Source organism: Lacerta agilis, chromosome 3 (genome assembly GCF_009819535.1).
Source record: "Lacerta agilis isolate rLacAgi1 chromosome 3, rLacAgi1.pri, whole genome shotgun sequence".
NCBI lineage: Eukaryota > Metazoa > Chordata > Lepidosauria > Squamata > Lacertidae > Lacerta > Lacerta agilis.
Genome location: NC_046314.1, coordinates 114,356,896 through 114,383,210, shown reverse-complemented (window position 1 = coordinate 114,383,210; position 26,315 = coordinate 114,356,896). Strand labels below are relative to the sequence as shown.

Here is a 26,315-nt window from a genome sequence, read left to right as displayed (position 1 = left end):
CAGCCAATGTCTGCGAAGGACTCTGTGTCTGGTACAGCTGAGAAAAATGTCTATCTGCGTTCTTTAGGCCTTGCCGAAATCTTCCACTTGCCTATTCTCAGCATGAAGTTATTGAAGGACTGATAGTTGATGTTCATCAGTGTCTCCTTCATGGCCAGGGCGAAGTCTGCAAGATCTGCCAAGTGCTGCCATCGCTCTTTTTCCGAAAGATCTTCCTTCTGAGCCGAGCAAAGGAAGGAAAGCGGACAGGATAAAGTCCCCCAGGGAAACACAGCTCCACTCCTGAGTAATTCATGAGCCTCCTGAGCAATAGATCCTCTATTCTTGTTAACACAATGAGCTACTTTGCACACCTCCAAAGGGAATGAATACAACCAAATATTATTTATTGAACACCAATGCTCTTTCCTTAATACTAATATTCTGCACGTTAACCGAAGCCCGTTTGTTAATTCTGAAATGGATGCAAAAAGACTTTTTTCAGCATTGAATGAGCAGAACCCGTGACTCCATCAGCTCCCATATCTAACATTTACCGGCTCCTCCTCAGAGCTCTGTCACTCGGAACAGAGGAGAAATGGTCAGGTCTCTCTCATTCAGCCTCTGCAGAAGGATTTGACATTCCGCAGTGCTCGTTACACAAATCTAGTGGGCCGGACTCAGGAGTTCCCCTGTTATTGTAAAAAGGTACCCCTGGGACGGTTAAGTCCTGTCCAAGGCGACTATGGGGTTGTGGCGCTCATCTCGCTTTTCAGGCTGCGGGAGACGGCGTTTGTCCACAGTTTTCCGGGTCATGTGGCCAGCAGGACTAAACAGCTTCTGGCCCAACACAACACTGTGACAGAAACCAGAGCAGCGCACGGAAACGCCATTTACCTTCCCGCCACAGCGGTACCTATTTATCTACTTGCACTGGCGTGCTTTCAAACTGCTAGGTTGGCAGGAGCTGAGACAGAGCAATGGGAGCTCACCCTGTCATGGGGATTCGAACCGCCCACCTGACTGGCAAGCCCAAGAGGCTCAGTGGTTTAGACCACAGCTCCACCCGCGTCCTCTGGTTATTGTAACCTTTGCTAATATGGTGCAGCTCTTGGAATAAGCTTTTCTATTCACTTCATCCCCATAGCTGTGCAAACTATCCCCTTCCCTTCTGTTTACCTTAACAGCATTGTTGTAGCCATTGGTGTTGACATCGGGGGTCACTCCAGAAGCTGCCATGTAGGTGCTGCCAATGGTTTTGATCTTGGTGATGCACCGGAACTGAGGGTCATCCAGGAGCTGTGGGAATCAAGGGACAAAAAGCGCCCCCCCAAAAAAATCGTGATTACTATAGGGGTCAGCAAATCAGATAGCGGTTGCCGTGGAGTTGGTGGCACTCTAGGGCCGGCCTGCCCTCCTTCTTGGCGAATGATCCCCTTCCCTTGATGGAGGGGCAGATATACACAGTCCCCACCAAGCAAGTAACGTACCTCCCGACTCCAGCAAGCACATAATGTGCCAGGTGCATGCGCAAAGGGTCGGGCCCAGGCCTTTAAGAGAAACAGTGAAGGGAGTTGGGAATGTTTAGACTGGGGAAGAGAAGACCGAGAGGTGATATGAGACCCATCTTCAAATGCCTGACCGGCTGTCCCATGGAAGAGGGAGAGAGTCTGTTTTCTGCTGCTCCGGGGGGTGAGGGTGGGGGTGGGGAGCTTGAACCAATGTATTCAAATGGCAAGAAGAGAGATTCTGACTAAGCATTGGGGAAGGGGCCGGTTATTGGTTTGTTTCTGTTCAATTATGTACAGTGGCACCTCAGTTCTCGAACGTAATCTGTTCCAAAAGACCGTTCGAGTTCCGAAACCGAGGCGCAAAGGGCTGGTTGCAAATGCAAATTGAGAAAATTGAAAAACACGCAGCGGAAGCCATTCGAGTTCCAAGGCGCGTTGGAAAACAGAAGCATTTACTTCCGGGTTTTCGGCATTCGGGTTCCGAAACGTTTGTCAATGGAGAAATTCGAGAACCGAGGTACCACTGTATTTTGTGGTTTTAAAATAGTCTTTTTATGTTGTGAACCACCCTGAAGTCTATGGATGAAGGGCAGTATACAAATTTAATAAATAAAAAATATTATTATTATTATTAGAAAGAACTTTCTGACAGTAAGAGCTGTTTGACGGGGAGACGGACTCCCTCATAAGGCAGTGGGCTCTCCCTCCTTGGAGGTTTTTAAGCACCGGTTGTATGGCCATTGGATGCTTTAGCTGAGATCTCTGCATTGCAGGGGGTTGGACTGGATGACCCTTGGGGGTCCCCTTCCAACTCTACATTTCTATGGTTCATCAGCCCGAGGAAATTCTGCTGGTTTACTGCATTAGCTTTTGTACCTTACAGAATCATAGAATTGAAGAGTTATATACAGGTGAAATTCGAAAAATTAGAATATCGTGAAAAGGTTCATTTCTTTCAGTAATTCAACTTAAAAGGTGAAACTAATATATGAGATAGACTCATGACATGCAAAGTGAGATATGTCAAGCCTTTATTTGTTATAATTGTGATGATTATGGCGTACAGCTGATGAGAACCCCAAATTAACAATTTCAACTTTGGGGTTTTCATCAGCTGTACGCCATAATCATCACAATTACAACAAATAAAGGCTTGACATATCTCCCTTTGCATGTCATGGTTCTATCTCATATATTAAAAGCTAATGAAAACAATGGCTTACATAACTGGACTTTTCCACGATATTCTAATTTTTCGAGTTTCACCTGTACTTAATGGTTCTTTTACTTGGAATTGTAAAGTTCCTTAGCAGGAATGCCATAAAGAAAAACACAAGCAAGACATTCAAGAACACATCATACATTTCCTCCCTTTCTGGACTCCCTTACAGCAAACTGGCCAACCAGCCACCTTGGCTGCTGGTCGGGGACGACTCACCGCATCAAAATCCGAGATGATCTCGTTGAGAAAGCGCAGGCACTCGATCCCGCCATTGTTGATGCTCTCCTCCGTGTAGAAGTCAGCAAAGTTGGGGAGGGATGCAAACATGACTCCAATCTCATCGTAAGACTGGCTGTATAGCTCCTGAACAGGAGGGCAAGGAAGGAGGAGAGGAAGGAAGCAGAAACAGAGTCCAGGATCTCGCAGCCAATTTGGGTGCTACCGTTAGTGGGTATAGCAGAAAATGAGAATAACCTACACTTTGGAAGTCCTGCTTAAGACCTGTATGAGCTCCGGAGGACACAGATCTGACCAGTGGTGAAATCTGCAAATCAACTCAACTGGATGCTGAGATTTTTTGGCAGAGATTCAGGAGAACGAATGAGATCTGTAATCGTTTCTTTAATACAGTGTTTCCCAAACCTAGGTCTCTAGCTTTTTTGGACGACAATACCTATCACCCCCTCACCACTGGTCTTGCCAGTTAGGGATGATGGGAGTTGTAGTCCAAAAAACAGCTGGAGTTTGGGAAGCGCTGCTTTAATAGCTGAAGACCACAGCTGGATGAGGCCGAGGGCAACAAACAGCCAGATGTTTTTTTTGGAATCTGAAATCAACCTATGAACACAGGAAGCTCCAAATTCCGTAGCATTTATCTGTCTAAGCCAAACCCATTCACTGCGGCTGGCAAAAGCTCTCCCTGGTCTCTGGCACAGAGATGGCCTTTCCAACCCTCTCCCAGCCGCTCGCCTTCTGATGCTCACCTCGTCCCGCTTCTTGGAGCCAAGGAAGTGCCGAGCGACGTGGTCTGGGAGCATGTTGGTGACCAAGGCCTCGTTCCAGCGCCTCATCTCATAGACCCGCTCCTTCTGGTCGTGAACGTCTATCTTCCACAGGAATAAAGTCCTGGCCAGCTTCTCCACCTGCCAAAGAGTCATCCCAGGAAGGCCTCAAATAAATGTGGGGTGTCCGATCTCGGTTGCGCCTTAAGATACCTTACAAGGACAATCCGCCACTATAGTTAAATGATCCAAAGCTACACTTGCGTCGCGTACTTTTGAGTTTGGAAAATATGCTAGTCTCTGGGCCAGCCTGTGAGGCAGACAGACAGCAGCTTTGGGCCCTGGCAGATGAGTGCCACTGTTGCCGTGGGAAATAGTTGCCCAACACAACTGAGTAAAGTCTGCCTATCCTTCATGCTCTGGAAGGACATTCCCTGAACACAGAGACGAAGTTTGAATATGAGAGTAGCAAAGTGACCCGCCATGGTTATTGAAAGATACTCGGAGTCGAGTGTGAATTTCATGCTCTTTATTCAGCTCATAGTAGTGAGGAATGCAGTTCCCCCAAAACGTTTGCTTTATATACACAATGGGCCCCACGTGATTGGCTAATTCAGGGATACTCCTGTATGCCAATCAGAGTGCAGATTCACTTCCACCTGGAGCTGGATTGGGTGGCTCCTGCGGACCAATCAGACTGCTGCAATCTCAATCCTATTGTTCTGGGAACAATCAGACTGCTGCAATCTCAATCCTATTGTTCTGGGACCAGTCAGACTGCTGCAATCTCAATCCTATTGTTCTAGGACCAATCAGCCTGCTGCAGTTTGGATCCTATTCAACTCAGTACATAACAGTTATCTTGCCAGCTGTTGTTGGAAAACAACTCCCAGCATTCCCAGTCCTTTGGCCATTCTGCTGAGGCTGATGGGAGTTGGAGTCCAGGAACACCTGGTCTCTATACACATCCCAAGGGGGGGGGGGGAGGGTGTAGGGCATCATTGCTTATGTTCTGCTGCTGTTGTCATGGACCTTCAGATTCTGGGAATGAGAAGAGACCGGCAGGCTACTCACGTGGCGCGAGAAATAGTAAAAGCTGAGCATCATCACTAAGATCATCGCTGTCATCGAATATTTGGACGAAATCAGTGAGGACCTGCGGAGCAGAGAAAAATTAGTCATGGCCACACAGCGGAGGGTTGATTTGCACATCCAGCAAAACCACATCGCTATGGTATAAACCTGGGACGTCCAACAGGTCGATCGCGATCTAGTGTTCGATCCCTGCGAGGTTTTGGTCGATCGCTGGCCCCTTTCCGGCCCCACCCCGCCCTCCATTGTTGGAGAACCGAGGCTGTTTTCCCCCCAGCGATCCTTTGGTGAGTTGCTGTTTCTCTTTGACCCCAAAATAATTTAAAAACGTTGCACCCCCCCTCCCAAAGCTAAGAAACCTATGCCTCCCATCCCCCTAAAAACGGGGGTTTTCCCCTCCACCAAAAAAGCTCAACAACTTTGACCTGAACCCCCCAAAAACGAGGGCAGATCACTGCCAGTTTTTAATTCTGTGAGTAGATCCCAGTCTCTTGGAAGTTGGCCACCCCTGGTATAAACCAATCTCCCTGCATGGAGAAAGCCACTCTTTGGGAGAAGACTAGAATAGTCCCTTTCCCCTTGATATGCTAGTTTTCTACAGAGATGGATTTATGTAGGATTTAGAAATATTTCATTTCACTTTTAATTTGTATACCACCTTTCTAAGATAAGGTAAAGGACCACTGGACATTAAATCTAGTCCAAGGTGACTATGGGGTTGCGGTGCTCATCTCGCTTTTCAGGTTGAGGGAGCCACCACCACACCCTAGGTGCTTACCTGCTCTCTTGGAACCGTTCCTTATCATAATTGTCGAAGATTTGCTCCCAGGCCAGGATGTTCACTACTCCCACCGACCCGGTAATCATGAGCATCAGGGTGAGCTTGACCATGTGGCTGACTTGCACCAGCATGATGGTCGCGATGAGCGCCAGTACGGTGATGTAGCTGTAGTACTTGGGGTTCTCCACGCAGCCCCCTTCTAGCAGTGCCTTCATCACCGTGATGTTGTAAGCGGTGTCCTTGTAATACTGCTGGCAGCTGAGCTGCAGAGGCAGAAACAGCAGATTAGGGCTGGGCGGTACCTGGTTTTCAACATCACGATGTATCACCAGCTAAATATCACGATATACTGATATAGTGAGGTGTCTGAAATAAGGATGGAGCTGGTTTTCAACATCACGATATATCGCCAGCTAAATATCACGATATACTGATGTAGTGAGGTGTCTGAAATAAGGATGGAGCTGGTTTTCAACATCACGATATGTCACCAGCTAAATATCACGATATACTGATATAGTGAGGTGTCTGAAATAAGGATGGAGCTGGTTTTCAACATCACGATATGTCACCAGCTAAATATCACGATATACTGATATAGTGAGGTGTCTGAAATAAGGATGGAGCTGGTTTTCAACATCACAATACATCACCAGCTAAACATTGCGATATACTGGTATATCGCAATGTCTGAAATAAGGATGGAGCTGGTTTTCAACATTGTGATATATCACCAGCTAAACATCGCAGTATACTGGTATATCACGGTGTCTAAAATAGGGGTGGAGCTATATAGAGGCATGGGCTGGCTTCAAGGTTTTTTCCACATTGTGATTTTTGCAACACACACACAGAGAGAGAGCATGATTCACAATATATTGCCGGGTCAAAAATCATGAAACCAATACTGTATCACAATATGGACTTCAAACCGGTTTTGGGTGATATAGCAATATATCAACTAGCCCTACAGCAGATGAGTTGTTGTTCTTGCTGCTGTTACTGTTGTTGCTACTTTATTTAACTGAGACTCGAGGCAGCTTGCAACGTTTTCAAACCAACACGGATAAAAACACACATAGCTAAAAACTTACAGAAGGCTGTTGTTTCAAAGTAGTTAAACTACCTATGGAATTAAAACATATCTATCAAAAGAAATCGGTTCCCCAGTGCCTGCCAGAATAAAAGCATCTTCATCAGATATTTGTTGCATCTCAGCCACTGACCCTCCACACCTGCCCAGTCTCCACGGAAGGAAAGCATTCATCTCAGAGAGAGCAATGGATCTCACTCAGTAAATCTGTGGAAATTATCGCTTTCATTCTTCCTGCTGGGAAATGCTTGTGGGTGGAGTAGCTGGCCTTTAGGATGACTAGAATATTCTTCTTACGCTCTTCCGGCTCTTTTTACATTCTAAAAAAAACTGAATTTGCTCAAATTTGCTCCTTTCTTAGTGCTATAACCCTTATAAATAAACTGTTCTGCTGAATTTGCCCAAACCCACCCATTGGAAACAGATTTCTCATGGAGATTCGTTTTAATATCCCCTAGCCACCAGAGGGTGAAAAAGAGTCACAACACTGTCATTCTGAGGGCTGAGGAAAAAAATATGATGGTTTTCTCTCAGGTCACAACATTTAAATCAACATCATGCCAGTCACGGCTTTCCCCCCCCCAAAGGATTCTGGGAGATGTAGTCAGTTAAGGGAGCTGAGAGGTGTTAAGAGACCCCCCCCCCCTATTCCCCTCAGGGTGCTACAATTCCCAGAGTGGTTTAACAACCAATCCCTCTTCTTGGGGAACTTTAGGAAATGTATCTCTAAGAAGGGAAAATGGATCTCCCAGCATTCATCAAAAGATCTCAGAGCGGTTCGCAAGAAACTCAAGGCCTGGTTGAAGAGGAACATCTTCGCACGGCGCCTAAATGTGTATAATGAAGGCACCCGGCAAACCTCCCTGGGGAGAGCATCCCACAAGCAGGGAGCCAACATAGAAAAGGCCCCGTTCTCGTGTTGCTGCCCTCCAAATCTCTCATGGAGGAGGCACACAAAGAAGGGCCTCAGGTGATGATTGCATGGTCCGGGACAGTTGCTCTTCCAACCCCTCACCCAATCACTCACTCTCCCCATCCATTTCGCCCAGCTACTATGATCATTCACCACTTCTGTCAAGGTGGGTGGGGGTAGAGTGTGCTCAGACGCACGAAGATTTCCTTGTGTCGTGTTTATCCCTTTCTTTCTTTCTTTCTTTCTTTCTTTCTTTCTTTCTTTCTTTCTTTCTTTCTTTCTTTGCAAAGAGAGATCAGAGCTCTTTCCCTCCCCATCAATCCACCCCACGGCGCCTAAAGGCTTTCTTAAATCTCCTCAAGGTCTCCCAGTGTGTAAATGGCAGCGCCTCCGTATCAGCCGCGTCAGCAGGGAAGGGTTCAAGGTCTGGCCAATTATTAACAGGTTCTAAAAATAAACCAGCCGCAGCTGGCCTTCTGCTAATTTCCCTTAATGATCTGCACCGCGCAGCTCTGCAAACCAGAAGCGGGAGAGTTCACAGGGATGTCAGCTTGGGAGGAAAAAGAGGGGAGGAAGGCGGTGATGGGGTGACCGGGCCCATGATGACTGCCTCCCCAATGGACCCTCTGTGCATTCAGGGCTAGAATCGAGGTGGCACAGAGTTCCTTGTCTATCTCTACCCAGAAGAGAAGAGAAGAGATAAAGAAAACTCAAATGGACTTCCAATTTTCCACCCGCCGGTTACGTTTTAAAAAGCTATTTAAGACATTCACTCCATGATAACATGCATCTTCTCCACTTTCTGTTAAGTAATATTTCTTTTAAAACCAAGTGTCTCAAAACCATTCGTTTCCTTTTCCCACGAAAAGGCAACCTAGTGCCCTCCAGTTGTTTTGTGGGGACCAAGGACTGTGGTCCAAATCACCTGGAAGTCACCCAGATGGGGACAGCTGTCCTTGCAGCATAGGTGCCCGTTACTTTTGTCCAACTGCACTCAGAAAGCTGCCGATAGGAGTGTGGCCGCCACCCTGGGACACAACGCTTTTAGTATAATGCCATGTTTTGAAAACAACAACTCCGGCTTGCCTTCAGTGCTAAGCGAGACATTCGCACATCCCAGAACGACTCTTTTCACCGTGCTTTGGATGCGGGAGCAAGGAGAGGGCAGGCAGACAGGCAGAGCTCTTCCGCAAGACTTGCTTACCATGTCTACGATGTTCGCCATGGTGAGGATGAAAATGGCAGACATGGCCCAGGTGTTCCTGGCCCACCTTGTTCTGTCGATCCACGAGGAAAAAGCCACAAGCTTCTTAGGGAAAACCTGTAGGGAGAGGAAGGCATTTGAAGCAGAGATGGAGGAGCAGCCCTTTCTCGGACCCAGGGCCACGTCCCACAGGGGTTGGGCTAGATGACCCCTGGTACCCCTCCCCCACACACAAACACACCCTGGGGGCATACCACAGCTTCCCAAAATATGTTCCAGAGTGCCGGAAGCACCCCTAGAATAATAATAATAATAATAATAAGAAGAAGAAGAAGAAGAAGAAGAAGAAGAAGAAGAAGAAGAAGAAGAAGAAGAAGAAGAAGAATTTATACCCTGCCCATCTGGCCAGGTTTCCCCAGCCACTCTGGGTGGCTTCCAACAAAATATTAAAAAATACATTAAAACATCAGTCATTAAAAACTTCCCTAAACAGGGCTGCCTTCAGATGTCTTCTAAAAGTCAGATAGTTGTTTATTTCCTTGACATCTGATGGGAGGGCGTTCTACAGGGCAGGCGCCACCACCGAGAAGGCCCTCTGTTTGCTTCCCTGTAACCTCACTTCTCGCAGGGAGGGAAACGCCAGAAGGCCCTCGGAGCTGGACCTCAGTGTCCAGGCTGAACGATGGTGGAGAAGACGCTCCTTCAGGTATACTGGGCCGAGGCCATTTAGGGCTTTCAAGGTCAGCACCAACACTTTGAATTGTGCTCGGAAACGTACTGGGAGCCAATGTAGGTCTTTCAGGACCTGTGTTATATAGTCTCGGTGGCTGCTCCCAGTCACCAGTCTAGCTGCCGCATTCTGGATTAGTTGTAGTTTCCGGGTCACCTTCAAAGGGAGCCCCACGTAGAGCGCATTGCAGTAGTCCAAGAGGGAGATAACTAGAGCATGAACACGTGTGCGAGAGGATGGGGTAGTAGATAGAGCTGATGGGATACGTTACTCAGCACTAATTTGGATACAACACAATGGAAGCACACTTCCCCCAGGCTGAGTCCTGGAGAAATGTGGAGCCCCAGTGCAGAAGGAATTCCTTGCGGGGCAGGAGTCTTATTTCCCCATAAGCCCACCATGGGCTCCATTGCAAGAAAGGGCACAATATACCACATTTTTCCGTGTATAAGACTAGGTTTTCCCCCATAAAAAATAATGTCAAAGTTAGGGGGTGTCTTATACACAGATACACCCCCCCCCCATTTTCTTAAATCTGAATCCCCCAAAATAGGGGGCGACTTATACATGGGGGCAGAAAAATACAGTACACTTTTGGGTAATGACTGCGCATTCAGTATGTGCGTGTCTGTGTGTGTGGCTGCCGGGACCATATAACACCGGTCCTGAGAGATCTACCTTGGCTCCCAGTACATTTCCGAGCACAATTCAAAGTGTTGGTGCTGACCTTGAAAGCCCTAAACAGCCTCGGTCCTGTATACCTGAAGGAGCGTCTCCACCCCCATCGTTCAGCCCGGACACTGAGGTCCAGCTCCAAGAGCCTTCTGTCGGTTCCCTCACTGCGAGAAGCAAACCTACAGGGAACCAAGCAGAGGGCCTTCTCGGTAGTGGCACCCGCCCTGTAGAACTCTCTCCTTTCAGATGTCAAAGAGATAGACAACTACCAGACATTTAGAGGACATCTGAAGGCAGCCCTGTTTAGGGAAGCTTTTAATGTGTGATATTTTAATGTATTTGATTTTTGTTGGAAGCCACCCAGAGTGGCTGGAGAAATCCAGCCAGATGGACGGGGTACAAATAATAATAATAATAATAATAATTGTTATTATTATTGAGAGGGGAGGGGAGAAGCATTGTGGGGGGAGGCCCTTACCCTGGGAAAGATGGCAGCCAGAGAGCAGAGCGTGAGGATGAGCAGCAGGACCTCCCCGACAACGAACGTCACATAATTTGTCATCAGCCTGCAAGGCAGAAAGAAAAAGAGAAAGGCAAAATGGAAGTCAAGGATCTGTTCGCTCTACATCTATTTCTTTCTGCTTCAGACTTAAGAGGCTGCAGAATTCTCGGCTGGGGGAAAAAATCAAATCAAAAGCATATAATGAAAGGCAGTGTGGTGCAGTGGTTAGCCGCAGGGTCAATAAACAGCCAGCATCGTGTGACCTCCCCACGAACCTCGTGCAGACCAATGAATGCTCTGCGAAGAGGGCCATCCAAAGGCAACAAGCCTATGGCGCTCATTGTCTTAAGACCAGCCTCTAGCAGATGTTCTGTAGGCTCCAGGCTGCTCGTGGGCTGCCCTTGAGATTTCCACGGTTAAGGGTGTCTCTAGAGAGTCTGCTTTTTTCAGCGTTCATCCCAGCTTTCTTGCACAAAACTGGGTATGTGTGTTGGGATTTTTATCTATCCTATGCTGCTACCGCAGGATCGTTGTGATGTTATGTTTGGTGTAAATCACACGAGTCTGAGTTAGACTGTGAGAAAGGAAGTTGGTCTTATCTATTCCTTCTGAGTATGTTTACTGTGTTTTAGTTTCACTTTTAGCAGTGTCGCAGGTTCTGTACTGGTGTTCATAGAACACAGACGTGCTTATGGAGTTTCTGTATATAAGACTTTAAATAAAAGATCTTACACCTACAGGTGAAACTTGAAAAATTAGAATATCGTGGAAAAGTCCATTTATGTAAGCAATTGTTTTCATTAGCTACTGGAGTTTAATATATGAGATAGACTCATGACATGCAAAGCGAGATATGCCAAGCCTTTGCTTGTTATAAAAAGTGATGATTATGGCGTTCAGCTGATGAAAACCCCAAAGTTGAGATTGTTATTTTAGGGTTCTCATCAGCTGTATGCCATAATCATCACAATGATAACAAATAAAGGCTTGACATATCTCGCTTTGCTTGTCATGAGTCTATCTCATATATTAGTTTCACCTTTGAATTACTGAAAGAAATGAACCTTTCCATGATATTCTAATTTTTCAAGTTTCACCTGTACAAATGAGTCTTCCTTCTTGCTGGATATGCCAGAAGACATTGTGTGCTCTTTTCATGAGAGAAGAGTCGCAAACTGCCAGCACTCTGGACTTGGGGAGGATGCCAACCAGAGAGGGCCAGGGAGACGCTCCGGAGTCTTGGGGGTTCGCTGCCCGGCCCCAGTGAGCATTTTCCCCAACAATGTGAAACCTGGGGGGGGGGGCAGGGACAGAAAAATCGCGGCATAGGAATTCCCATCCCCCCCCCCAATTTTTCTGAGTCTGTCCCCCTCCTTGTTTCTGAATAAAATACAGGAAATGGGGGGAAATGCCCACCCCCACCCCACCCCCCATATTTCCAGTTTTTCCTCAGCTCTTCACAACTCTACACAAAGCTTACCAGAGGTTTTTTTTAATCTTGAATGTTTGGACATATTAAATATTAAACATCCATCCTGATTTGCTTGGGCTTCCCATTGTTTGTTCATCCCACACTTTCCCATCACATTCCTAAAGTGTGTTGGTGAATTTGTTACACTAGGGCAACAGGGTGCATTGATCCACTTTATTATTTGTGTTATCACACACACACACACACACACACACACACACACACACTGAAATGGTTTACAATGATCATGCAAACTACGGTACGCACTGAAATCCTTCCTGCAAAATTGACAGTCTAGAAGCACCAAAAGGAACATGTAATGGTTGAGCCCCTAGATTTGACACGCAGGTCATTTTTGACCAAGCTGCACTCACCGTGGATCAATGAAGATCTCCACGAGGGCGGTGAAGAAGAGGACGACGCAGGAACAGCTGAAGGCCGCCCCGCTCTGCTTCTCCTTCTCCACGGAGTACCGCGTCTCCATCTCGGGGTCAATGAAGCGCATGGAGAGTCGATAGGTGGATCTGCCCTTCATCCTGCCAGAAACATGAGGCGTGCGGAGAACTTACGATTCCTAGAAGGTCTGCAGGACAGCTGTGCCCCACCTCCGCTGTTGCCAGAGGCAGCATCCCTGCTCCTGGAAATCTTACAGGTGAGTGCTGTCGCTCTCAGGTCCGGCTTGTAGGCTTCCCACAGGCATGAGGCCGGCCATTGTGAGACCAGGATTCTACCCTGGATGGGCCGTCCTTGGGCATGAGAGGAGTCCTCAGGTCCGCTGCACAGCCGACTCATGCAAAATCACACGATGGCCCATCTAGATCAGTGCTACATACTCTGACTGGCAGTGGTCTTCTTCACCCCTTGAGGTGCACTCTCCCCTGGTCTCCCAAGACAGACGGATGCCAGCCAACCAGGTTATCTAAGGCATTTTTTAATTCTCTCCTATCTGATCCTTCCACATGGAGAACAAGGCTTTCTGGGGCTGCTAGCCCTGATGGCTATGCTCTGCACCCCAAATTGGGTCTCCGTCTGCTGTTGGACTACAACACCCATCATCCCTAGCTAGCAAGACCAGTGGTCAGGGATGATGGGAGTTGTAGTCCAGCAAGAGCTGCAAGACCCGAGTTTTGGGAAACCCCGGTCTACCTCCACTGCTGGAGGCAGCAATGCTTCCGCCTGCCGGTTGCTGAAAACCACAGGAGGGGAGAGGGTTCTGTCCCTGGGAGAATCCGGTTGGCAACAGGATGTTGGACCGGGTGGGACACTGGTCTGGCCTCCAGGGTTCTGTCTGGTGCCCTGCTTCCTGAGAACCTCAGATTTCCATTTTCCAAAATGGTAAATCAGGTGTTTGCTCCTGGTCAGAGGACACACAACTGCATTGCCTCGCCGATGCCAAGCCTGGATGGAAAATCACTTAAGAATCACCTTGGGTTCCATGATGGAAGAAAGAGGGCAGGTATAAAGGGTATATAACAGAAAATAGCCAAGGACTTCCGTATATGGGTACTAACCTGGTTCCCTGCAGCTGCTTTCGACCACAATTCCCTTTGACCCCCAACCACACCAGATGCAACCCCCCCCCCAGGTATGACGGGGAGGGGAGACTTACGCCTGCACCGACTCCCTCTCCAGCAAGGCCTCGTTCAGCAGCTTGTTGAGTTCCTGCTCGTTCTCGGAGGCGTCCACCACCCTCTCGGCCAGGTCACGCAAGCGCAGGCGCCGCCGCGGGTTGGGGAAGGAGGGGTTCACCACCTGAGCAGAAGGGAAGAGGCAGTTTGGTGCAGTGGTTAGGGTGCCAGGCTAGGGCCTGAGGGGTTCAAATTCCCACTCAAATCACAAAGACCGCTCGGTGAACTCAGACTGGTTGAACTTAGCTCCTTGCAGGTAAGACAGCACATAAATTTCATGTTTTTAAAAGGGAATGCAAATGTAAATCCTCACACCAGGGCCCAGGAAGTGGTGTGTGTTTGTGCAGAGACAGCTCTTGGCCAAGGAGTTCTAGAAATGCATTTTCATTCAACAGGGGAGCAGGGAGGATGAGTGTTGATTCGCACTAGTTGCGCAGAGGGGTCAAAAGGAGATCGTGGAGGCGGCACTTTGGGGTGCCTAAATTCTTATGTTGGGGTCACAGCCGGAAACCAGCACTCCTGGTTTCTGCAAGTGACTAGAACGGTCATGTTTTCACGTTCTCTGCACTATAAATAGTCTGCACCAATAAACTGTTAAAAGACAGTTGAGACTCATTCCTGGTTACTCGTGAGCAACCGCAACGCGGATCTGACACCATCCAAAACTGAAGGCAGGGTGTAAGCAAGTGAAACTAAACAACAGAAGCCTTTCCTCCTGTAAATCAATCCCAAAGTTTCTCTGTCCGCTCTACATCTATTTGTTTCTGCTTCAGCTCAGGATCATCATCATTGGTACTGCACACAGAGTTCAACATCCCAAGTTCCACTTAAAACAAAGCCAAGTTTCTAGCCCTCAAGACTGGAAATAATAGGTGTGAGAGCACATGGCCAGTTCCTGGTGAAATCTCACAACGCTATTGAGAGGGGGGATGGAGCAGAATCACCAGGGTTTGTGGCATGGGCTCCTGAGCCTGCAACAGATCTTTGCTCGAGCTGAATGGCCATCCTCTGTGGCCCTGCTCCTCTTAAGTCCTCCCACCATCAGAGCCAGGCAGGTGACAACTGCAGAGGACACCTCCTCAGCCAAGAATGCTCCCCTTTGGGATGTTTTTCTCCCCAAAGATGCCTGCAGGGTCCTCAACTCTGTTGAAGGCTTTTAAAAAACAAATACCACATTTTTCCGTCTATAAGACGCCCCCATGTATAAGGCGCCCTCTATTTTTGGAGACTCGGGTGTAAGAAAATGGGGGGGGGGGGGAAGAGAGATGTATCTGTGTATAAGACGCCCCTTAATTTTCGACATTATTTTTTAGGGGGGAAACCTACGGTAGTCTTATACACAGAAAAATACGGCAAATGCCCAGATATTCCAGAATACTCGGTGGCTGGTGTGCAGATCCTTGAGTCTCCCATTGAATTTTGTCATCTTTTTTATGGCTCTGTGGCTCCATTATTTTTACGATAGTCATTATTGATCTTTGTAAGCCACTCTGGAAACCTCTCTCAGCTGAAGGGAGAGGGAAACATGCTTCGAACAAACAAACAACTTGTGTTTTTACATTTCTAAAAAAAAAAGTGTGCATCGCCTCAGGAGACTTCTGCTGTGCGTTGGAGGGGAGCAGCTGGTTCGATATGCCCAGGTGTGCAAATTTTCTTAATTTCCATATGCTTTCCTTGGGGGGGGGGGGAGGGGAAGCATCTGAGTGGTGCATTCTGGCCCTGTGGCTCCTTCTCGGCCTCCCCCAGCCCCATCATACCCTGGTGTCCGACTCCTCCGCCTCGTCGGGGGTCGTGCAAGTGGTGTTGATGCTCCCGTTGCAATCCTTGGTGTTGATCAGCTGCGGCGACTCGCCGTGGGAGGAAGAGACGGACAGCTTCTGCAGAGAGAAACAAGGAGAGGAATGGAGGGGAGTTCCAGAGGCCAGCGGTGGAGCAAGCCGATCGGGCGCCTGGGGCCAGGCACCGCGGGGCAGGCGAGTCGGGGGAGGACGCTCCGTGGGGCCTCAGAAGAGTCTGCCTGCCTCCACGTCCCACTCAGCTGCCCTACAGCTGAGGAGGTGGGGGCGGGCGGACCGTTTGGGGCAGCGTGGAGCCCAGGAGAGGCGTGTTGCAGGCCCCGCGGTGAGTGCCGCCCGGCATTTTGTCACCCCCCCCCTCAGTGGTGATACCCAGGGCGGGCCGCCCCCACCGCACCCCCTTCCTCCCCCCCTGCCTGGTTCCTCATCACCTGAAGGCACAGATGGTCTTTATCTTCTCGTGAACGATGCACATGTATAAATCTCATCGCTTTCTGTTTGAATGTAAATCTCCGGTGCCCTGCTGTCAAAACGTGGGTGGATTTTGTGCACGTGGCGGTGTGCAGAGGAACCCCTAAGAGTCATCTAGTCCAACCCCCTGCAATGCAGGAATCTCGGCTAAAGCATCCCTGACGGACCTCTGCTTAAAAACCTCCAAGGAGATTTGGTAAATGTTATTGGAAAAAGATATAAAGCTACCTAAAGAGTATATATGATTTTAAAGGCAGTGGAGGGAACAGGGGAAGTCCCCTAACAGATAAGTCAGAAACAAGAAAAGTACAAAGATAGATGTTTGTTAAGGTTTGTATATGTTCTTCTTTGTTTGTTGTTATTGTTACTATGTTTATTTTGATTATTGTTCATTATGTATTGTGTTTTTATTGTGTTTATGTTTATGTAATGTTTTTCTTCTTTCTTTGTTTTATTGTAAAATAATAAAAAATCTTTAAAAAATAAAATAAATAAAAACCTCCAAGGAAGGAGAGTCCACCACCTCTCATGGGAGTCTGTTCCCCTGTCAAGCAGCTCTTACCGTCAGAAAGTTCTTCCTGATGTTTAGTCGGAATCACTTTTCTTGTATCTTGAAGCCATGGGTTCGAGTCCTACCCTCCAGAGCAGCTAGGGCTCAAACCAATTGCAGGGGGCTGGACTACAATCCATTTTAGGATAAGGTTACCAGACGTCCCCGTTTCTCGGGGACAGTTCCCGGATTTACAAATCAGTCCCCATACAAAATCCATTGAAGTTGAACAGTGTCCCCAGAGTCATTGGAAAAAAATCTGGTAACCTTATTCTAGGACCCAGTGCTGGATTACGCAATAGGCAGACTGAACATGTGCTTAGGGCACCAGAAAAGCAGAGACTCAAAGAAAAAGGGAACTTGACATTTGATTACTATTTTTTTTTAAGCATCAAAGTAGTCCTGATGGAAGGTTAAGATTTCCTTGCACTCCATTCCACACGCGTGTTGCAATAAATACATGTTTTGCTTTGTATATATTGAAATTGTATTCCAGAGTTTTATTTTGAATCGCATATGGGGGCTTTTCGGAGGGATGCTTCCTGTTTTTAAACCTCTAACGCATCCCTTTTTGCTTCTGATTTCTCTGAACTGAAAAGTCCCGAATGCTGCAATATTTTCTCGTACAGGAGTGGCTCCATCCCCTCCATCCATCATTCTGGCTGCCCTTTGTCTGAACCTTAGTCCAAAACATCCAGAGGGCACCAGGTTGGCCAAGGCTGGCTGAACATTTTGATGTAATTTAATCGTTTTAATCACAATGTCAGTAGCTGCCTTGGACCTTACTATATTTAGGAAAGTCAGGGTATAAACCAGGGGTCAGCAACCTTTTTCAGCAGGGGGCCGGTCCACTGTCCCTCAGACCTTGTGGGGAGCCAGACTATATTTTGGGGGGGGGGAAACAATGAACCAATTCCTATGCCCCACAAATAACCCAGAGATGCATTTGAAATCAAAGCACGAATTCTACTCATGTAAAAACACACTGATTCCCAGACCATCCGTAGGCCGGATGTAGAAGGTGATTGTGCTGGATCCGGGCCCCGGCTGGGCCTTAGTTTGCCTACCCATGGTATAAACCTTTCAAATAAACACTTACAATTGTGCTTTTAAGTGTTTTTTTTCAAAAGCACTCTGTTCTCACAGTGGCCAACCAGATGCCTGTCTGAAACCTGCAATCAGGATTCGAACCCAAGAGCCCTTTCCCCACCTGTGGTTTGCAGCAACTGATATTCAGAAGCACTGCTGCCTCCAGCTGTAGAGGCAGGGCACAGCCATCGTGACTACCGGCTCTGAAATTTTGAGCACGGCACAAACAGGAGGCATCCTCTTTGACCCTGAGAGCAATTAGCCGGCCGGGACAGGCTATTTAAATTCCCGGCTGAACGGAGAACCAGGCTTGTTAATCAACTATTGATCCTCAGCGCCCAAGTGGATTGGAATGGAAATGTAGCACATGGAGCAGAGAAGCAGGCTCCCGCCATCAAATCCCTTTTCACTCGTTCGCCTACAGCAGCAGCCTTCCCCAAGCTGGCACCCTCCAGATGTTCTGGACTACAACTCCCATCAGGAGTGCTGGCTGGCGCTAATGGGAGTTGTAGTCCGAAGATCCAGCTTGGGAAAGACTCGTAACGTAAACGTCTGATTTGCCAACCGGCCCAGTTCTGGTGCGAAAAAATGACGGCAAGGCTGATCTTCCATCGTCTTTGCTTTGAAATGGATCGTAGAGCTGAAAGGGACCCCAAGGGTCATCTAGTCCAACCCCCCACAATGGAGAAATCTCAAGCTTTCTGGGTGTTCTGGGCAGGGTTTGCCAACATGGTGCTCTCCAGGTTTTATTGGACCACAACCCTTGGCCATGCTGGCTGGGGCTGATGGGAGTCCGGCAAGAGATGGAAGGCACCACATTGGCTACTCCTCAATCTACTGCAACGTAGGAACCGGGAGGCCCAACCCCAGAGCACTGCAAGGCCAAACTGCACTTGCTTCCACAGGATCCATGCGGTGCCAGCCCTAACGTTGGGCAAATGGGACATCTGTCCCTACGGGCCGAGAACACTCACCACACCGTTGATCCCATTCTTGAGCGGCTTGTTGGTCACCACGATGAGGTAGGTGACGATCCCCTTCTCCTTCAGGTATTCGCAGCGAGCTCCACCGTCTCCCGGCTCCACCTCAAACTCCCCCTTCAGGCAGTCCATGGTGCTCTGAGAAATGTGCACACGCCTGTAAGGGCCACATCGAAAGCAAGGCGGTCATTGCCAAGGACAGAGGTCAGAGGTAACGGAAGGGGAGACTGCAGGAGAAGCCAGAGCGTGGCTGGGGAACCTCTGTGGCACTCTAGGTGTCGTTGGACTACAATTCCCATCATCCCCTGGTCATGGGTGGCTGGTGCTGATAAGAGCTGGAGTTCCAACGGTTTAAGGTCCCATGTAGGACCTTAAGGTCCTCAAATAATTATCTTTTGGAGGTCCCAAGCAACAAAGATGCTAGGTTGGCCTCAACTAGGGCCAGGGCTTTCTCGGTATTGGCCCCAACTTGGTGGAACAGCCTATCACAAGAGACCAGGGCCCTGCGGGATTTGGCATCTTTCCGCAGGGCCTGCAAGACGGAGCTGTTCCACCTGGCCTTTGGGTTGGCTTCTGTTTAATATTTACGCTTCATCTTTTATTGGTGGGTTATTTTGAAATTGAGACCTGCAGTTTTAATTGAATTTTTAAATTTGTATTTTAATCTGTTATTTTAAATGGATCGCGTTTATGTGGGGTTTTTTGCTGTGATTTTAATTGATGTTAGCCGCCCTGAGCCCGGTTTTTTGGCTGGGAAGGGCGGGGTATAAATAAAAATTTATTATTATTATTATTATTATTATTATTATTATTATTATTATTATTACAGTTGTAAACTGCTTTGATGGTTTTTTAAAAATGAATTGTGGTGTACAAATATTCACAGAATCATAGTACTGTAAAGTTGGAAGGGACCCACAAGAGTCATCTAGTCCAACCCCTGCAGTGCAGGCATCTCAACTACAGCATCCATGACAGATGGCCATCCAACCTCTGCTTAAAAACCTCATGTGGGAGTCTGTTTCACCATCAAACAGTTCTTACCATCAGAAAGTTCTTCCTGATGTTTAGTTGGGCTCTCTTTATTATTGTAACTTGAATCCACTGGTTTGGGTCCAGAGCAGGAAAATATAAGTTTGCTCCCTCTACCATGTGACAGTACTTAAGATATTTGAAGATGGCTATCTCCTATCTCCTCTCAGTCTCCTCTTTTCCAGGCTAAACATCCCCGATTCCCTCAACCGTTCCTCATAAAGCTTGCTTTCCAGACCCTTCATCATCTCAGTTGCCCTCCTCTGCCCAACCTTCCAGCTTGTCAATATCCTCCTTAAATTGTGGTGCCCAGAACTGGACACAGTTCATTGTTAATACATAAAGGAATTGAATAGGATAAACACCTGGGTGGCACATAGTCCCCAGCTCTGAAATAGTGCCACGTAAATTAGAAGACGCCTGCTTCTTGGGAGGAAAGCAATGACAAACCTAGACAGCATCTTAAAAAGCAGAGACATCACTTTGCCGACAAAGGTCCGTATAGTTAAAGCTATGGTTTTCCCAGTAGTGATGTATGGAAGTGAGAGCTGGACCATCAAGGAGGCTGATCGCCAAAGAATGGATGCTTTTGAATTCTGGTGCTGGAGGAGACTCTTGAGAGTCCCATGGACTGCAAGAAGATCAAACCTATCCATTCTTAAGGAAATCAGCCCTGAGTGCTCACTGGAAGGGCAGATCCTGAAGTTGAGGCTCCAGTACTTTGGCCACCTCATGAGAAGAGAAGACTCCCTGGGAAAGACCCTGATGTTGGGAAAGATGGAGGGCACAAGGAGAAGGGGACGACAGAGGATGAGGTGGTTGGACAGTGTTCTCGAAGCTACTAACATGAGTTTGGCCAAACTGCGGGAGGCAGTGGAGGACAGGGGTGCCTGGCGTGCTCTGGTCCATGGGGTCACAAAGAGTCGGACACAACTAAACAACTAAACAACAACAACAAGGTTAACAGAAGGAGAGGAGGAGGAAGTAATCTGACCAGCTCCGGTGCTCGGCTCCATCATTTTACTTTTTAGCTGTCAAGCAGCGATGCTGGAACAGAACTCCCCAAATCCGGCCTTCACAGAAGCCACAGCTGGCCAGTCCTTTAGCATTTCAGGGCTGCGGGGGTGGTTCTGTTAACTTCTAAATAAAGCCCAGATAGCGCTATTAATAGCCAAGCCCCTTTGCCTCCTAAGCAGACGCACGAAAGGCCCACGCCGTTGACCCTCTCGGAATGATGCCCGTTTATTAGCTCCTTTTGCTTTTCGGCTGGCTGCGTTTCACTCTTTGGCCTGATCCTTGCCCCGAAGCAACAATTTCTGACAGCTTACGAGCATGCATTTATTTGTGGTTCGTAGCCACTGCAAGGACGGAGGGGGAAACACGGCCGAGTGGAGAGCCCCAGCGCCGGGTGGGGAGAAAAAAGAGGTGGAGAGCCAGAGACCTCCAGAGGCTGCTGCACTCCAGATCCCATCAGCCCCTGCCAGCATGGCCACAGATAATGGGAGTTGTAGTCCAGAGAGCCACAGCTCTTCACCCCTGTTCTAGAGCCAGCATGGAAGATCAACGTGCGAAACAACACGTTTCGCGTAAAATGGGGAAGCGGTAAAAAACAATAACCATGTATCTGTATGTTGAGTTCTCCTCCTCGCCTTCTTTTTAAAAAAATAATTTTTATTATCTTTTTACACAAAACTTGACATGAACTCAATTCACTTTCAGTGAATAATTTCTTACATTTTGACTTCCCCTCCTTACATCCAGGATGTTTCCTGTTGTCTTCCTTGACCTGCTGCCGTAACTCAGTTTATTTTCTACTGTGTTACAACTTATTTTACAACCATTTATTTATTCTCCTTCCCTTGCCTATTATTCAAATCCTGCTTGCTACAGCTCATTCTCCTGCGCAGGCAGAATGGGGTAAGAGTTCTGGGATTCCTGCTAAATACCTGAACCAATGAAACAGCCAGTGTGGTGTAGTGGTTAAGAGTGGTAGACTTGTAATCTGGGGAACCGGGTTCGCGTCTCCGCTCCTCCACATGCAGCTGCTGGGTGACCTTGGGCTAGTCACACTTCTTTGAAGTCTCTCAGCCCCACTCACCTCACAGAGGGTTTGTTGTGGGGGAGGAAGGGAAAGGAGAATGTTAGCTGCTTTGAGACTCCTTAGGGTAGTGATAAAGCGAGATATCAAATCCAAACTCTTCTTCTTCTTCTTCTTCTTCTTCTTCTTCTTCTTCTTCTTCATATCCTGCAGATTAATCCTTCTGACTGTCTGTGCTTTCAGCTTTATAGGGTGGTTGCAGCAGGTAAATGAGAACTATAGCTTTCATTTGACTATATTTCCCCCCCCCCCGGCAAAAGCTCCCCCCCTCCTAAAAAAAAAATAGTCTGCTTGCAACAACCTTTTGAGGTAGGTTAAGGTGACTGGCCCAAGGTCACCCAGTGGGTGTCATACCTGGGTGGGGTTTGAACCTGGGGGTTTCTGTTGTCCAACCCACTAGACCACAATGGCTGTATAGCATGAGTTTATGAAAAGAAATATGATTCTCTCTGTATTTCCTATTTCTTCTGTCCTCTCTTCTTTCTCGCCTGTTGGAATGATTTCCATATACAGTGGATGCTCGGGTTGCGAATGTGATCCGTGCGGGAGGCGCATTCGCAACCCGCTGTGTTTGCAACCTGCGCCGCTGCCTCTGTGCACTCACATGATGCAATTCGGAGCTTCTGCGCATGTGCAAAGCACGATTCAGTGCTTCTGCACATGCGCCGAAACCCGGAAGTAATCTGTTCCATTACTTCCGGGTTCGGCGCGGTGCACAACCCGAAATCGCGCAACCTCAAGCAGCCGTAACCCAAGGTATGACTATATATATATATACTGTTTCCCAATTTAGAGTATTCATTTAAACAACCTTAAAATACTTCCGTTCTTCTCTTTCCATGGTTCATTTTGCATGTCATAAATCCCTGCATATTTTACATAAACTAAACCATTCAGTATTCCATTATTACATCCATCAAAACATATCTACACAGTTGGATTTATCTTAATGCTGTCAACTTTTTCTAGTGTACACAATTTCCCCCCATATATTCAATAAACATTTTCCAATCTTTTTTAAACGTTAAGTTCTTCTTGTTCTCTTATTCTGTATGTTAGGTCTGCAAGCTGCGCATATTCCGTCAGCTTAAGTTGCCATTCTTCTTTAGTTGGGACTTTGCTCGTTTTCCATTTTCGGGCTAGCAAAAGACGGGCCGCAGTATTGGCATACATAAATAACCCATTTAGACATTTGGAAATTTCCATCTGAATTATCCCCAACGAAAAGGACAATGGTCATTGTTGTTTTTTGGAAAAGTGCTTTTAAACATTTTTTTCAATTCATTATGAATTATTTCCCAATACTCTAAACAAAATACAAAATAAAAAAAATTCCTTCCAGTAGCATCTTAGAGACTAACTAAGTTTGTTTTTGGTATGAGCTTTCGTGTGCATGCACAGTTCTTCAGGAAAGCTCATACCAAGAACAAACTTAGTTGGTCTCTAAGGTGCTACTGGAAGGAATTTTTTTAATTTTTAATTTTGTTTTGACTATGGCACACCAGCAAATAGAAGGGGAAGAAATGGAGGCAGTGAGAGATTTCACTTTCTTGGGTTCCATGATCACTGCAGATGGTGACAGCAGTCACGAAATTAGAAGACGCCTGCTTCTCGGGAGAAAAGCAATGACAAACCTAGACAGCATCTTAAAAAGCAGAGACATCACCTTGCCGACAAAGGTCCGTATAGTTAAAGCTATGGTTTTCCCAGTAGTAATGTACAGAAGTGAGAGCTGGACCATAAAGAAGGCTGATCGCCGAAGAATTGATGCTTTTGAATTATGGTGCTGGAGGAGACTCTTGAGAGTCCCACGGACTGCAAGAAGATCAAACCTCTCATTTCTGTAGGAAATCAGCCCTGAGTGCTCACTAGAAGGACAGATCCTGAAGTTGAAGCTCCAGTACTTCAGCCACCTCATGAGAAGAGAAGACTCCCTGGAAAAGACCCTGATGTTGGGAAAGATGGAGGGCACAAGGAGAAGGGGACGACAGAGGATGAGACGGTTGGACAGTGTTCTCGAAGTGATTGGCATGAGTTTGGCCAAACTGCGAGAGGCAGTGAAGGATAGGCGTGCCTGGCATGCTCTGGTCCATGGGGTCACAAAGAGTCGGACACAACTGAACGACTGAACAACAACAACAACAACAACAATGGCAGACCAACACAGCTACCTACCTGTAACTTCCCAATACTCTTACCCTTTTACAAGTCCACCACATATGAAAGAACATACCCCTCAACCTCATTGCATCTCCAGCACTTATCCGATTCAGTCTTATACATCTTAGCAAGCCTAAGATGCTGGAATGACTCCTATCCCAGACACAGGACATTTAGAAAGCAGTGGGGGGAAACTCCCACCGTCCCAGAAGGCTCTCACCCTGGGATGCCGCCGGCTTCCATCTTATTTGCCACCGTCACGTCTGTGGACCACACATCGTACTGCCAGCGCTTCTGGCCGAGGACCCCGCCCAGGACGGTGCCGCTGTGGACCCCCACTCGCATGTCCACGTCTGTTTTGGTCTTCTCTCGGACGTAGCTGGGGAGGAAAGAGCCCACGGTGACAATGAACACTCAATTCAATTCTCGAGAAACAAAAGATCTGCCCCCTGCAGCTCACAGACAACCAGCGAGTATCTGTTTCTCATTCCTTTGGCTGCTTCGCCTGCACACGTTCAAAAGTTTCAAACGCAAGTTGCTTTAAATTGTTGTCAATATTGGGTTTTTTAAATGGTTTTTATTAAATATTTTCTTGGGTTACCAAAGTCCCCTATCCTATACCCTTTTAAAATGTGGGGTTCTTGGGGGGGGGGGTTATTGGGTTGTTGTTTTTATTTTGATTGTATATTTTGTGGTTTTATATTTTGATTTTGTTCTGTGAACCTCCCTGAGACTTCCGGGTATAGGGCAGTATATAAATTGAAATAATAATCATTAACAACAACAACAACAACAACAACAACAACAACAACAACAACAACACACTTTGTCTCTCTTTTCAGATCATGAAGTCCTTTGTACAATTCTTTTCAATGTGAAACTTTAAATGTTGTATACAATATAAGGTTGGGGGAGAAGAGAGGTGGGGGGAGAGAAGGGGGTGGGAAACTGGCACTCTTTTCCAAGGTGTATGTGCAAGGTTTTTATGTCAGCATCACATGGGGAGGCTCTCTTTCCCCCCAGTTTTCAGTGAGAGAGGTTGGGGGGCCCAGGGCATGGTTAGTTGCCTTCAGTTGACAGCAGTGAGGTTTATGTGTGTTTTGCAGGAGGGAGATTGGTTGTTGGATCAAGTTAGCCATCTTGATTTGTATGCTGTTGGTGTGTTCTTGTTGTCTTGGTTAATATGGTCATAATGCTGCAAGCTGCTCTGGGAAATTAGGGTGAAGGGCAGCTGATAGAGATAGAAATAACAGAGATAGATATACAGTGGTGCCTCACAAGACGAAAATAATTCGTTCTGCGAGTGTCTTCGTATAGCGAATTTTTCGTCTTGCGAAGCACTAAGGCAGAATAGCGGTTTTTGCGGGGGGAAAAATTTCGTCTTGCGAGGCAAGCACATTGACTTTTTCGTCTGGCGAGTTTTTCGTCTAGCGAGGCATTCGTCTAGCGGGGCACCACTGTAATAGAAATAGATAGATAGATAGATAGATAGATAGATAGATAGATAGATAGATATAGATGATAGATAATTAGATGATAGATAGATGATAGAGATAGATAGATAGATAGATAGATAGATAGATAGATAGATAGATAGATAGATAAACAGACAGACAGATAGATGTAGAGATATACAGTAGATGAGAGAGAGAGAGAGAGATTAGAGAGATTCTCATCATAATTATCTACCTATATCTATCTATCTGATAGATATAGGTAGATGATGATGATGATGAGAAGGAGGAGGAGGTGAGGAGGAGGAGGAAGAAGAAGAAGAATCATTGAGCTTAATAGGAAAAACACACAACCCTTGTGTTTGACTTTTAAAAAATGACTTGGAGCCAAAAGTTTGGAAACTTGAGCAGCAGGCCTGAAGAGGCATATATAACTCACTCCCACAAGAGGCAGGGATGGCCACAAATGCATGGAGAAGGAGAGGGCTACCAATGACTCCTAGCCAGGAGGGCTCTGCTCTGCCTCCACAGTTGGAGGCAGCAATGCTTCTGAAACCCAGTTGCTGGAAACCGCAGGAGGGAAGAGAGTTGCCACTGTGAGAACAGGATGCTGGACTCGATGGGCCACTGACCTGATCTAGCAGGTTTATATTGTGTTCTTCAGTTTATATTGTGTTCTTCAGAAGACATCTCTATTAGATTCTGGACAAGGGGTGTGAGATGTTGCCACCAAACATCAGGAAGAGCTTTCTGACAGTAAGAGCTGTTTGACAGTGGAACAGACTCTTTCGGGAGAGGTGGCGGACTCTCCTTCGTTGGAGGTTTCTAAACAGAAGTTGGGTGGCCATCTGTCAGGGATTCTTCAGCTGTGAATCCTGCAGAG

General features: G+C 47.1%; 1 protein-coding gene across 2 annotated transcripts in view; it reads right to left on the bottom strand.

The window, feature by feature from the left end:
• Positions 1 to 26,315, bottom strand: part of ADCY3 (adenylate cyclase 3) — a 78,769-nt gene that overhangs the window by 2,934 nt on the left and 49,520 nt on the right. For both annotated transcript variants that reach the window (XM_033145185.1, XM_033145186.1), the window contains 13 exons: positions 24,199 to 24,357; positions 18,683 to 18,845; positions 15,560 to 15,679; positions 13,784 to 13,926; positions 12,549 to 12,710; positions 10,680 to 10,767; positions 8,797 to 8,913; positions 5,584 to 5,849; positions 4,788 to 4,869; positions 3,696 to 3,854; positions 2,929 to 3,075; positions 1,159 to 1,278; positions 92 to 218 (listed from right to left, as the gene is read on the bottom strand). In XM_033145185.1, coding sequence (XP_033001076.1) covers positions 92 to 218; positions 1,159 to 1,278; positions 2,929 to 3,075; positions 3,696 to 3,854; positions 4,788 to 4,869; positions 5,584 to 5,849; positions 8,797 to 8,913; positions 10,680 to 10,767; positions 12,549 to 12,710; positions 13,784 to 13,926; positions 15,560 to 15,679; positions 18,683 to 18,845; positions 24,199 to 24,357 — 1,853 coding nt within the window. The remainder of the gene's footprint in view (positions 1 to 91; positions 219 to 1,158; positions 1,279 to 2,928; positions 3,076 to 3,695; positions 3,855 to 4,787; positions 4,870 to 5,583; positions 5,850 to 8,796; positions 8,914 to 10,679; positions 10,768 to 12,548; positions 12,711 to 13,783; positions 13,927 to 15,559; positions 15,680 to 18,682; positions 18,846 to 24,198; positions 24,358 to 26,315) is intronic.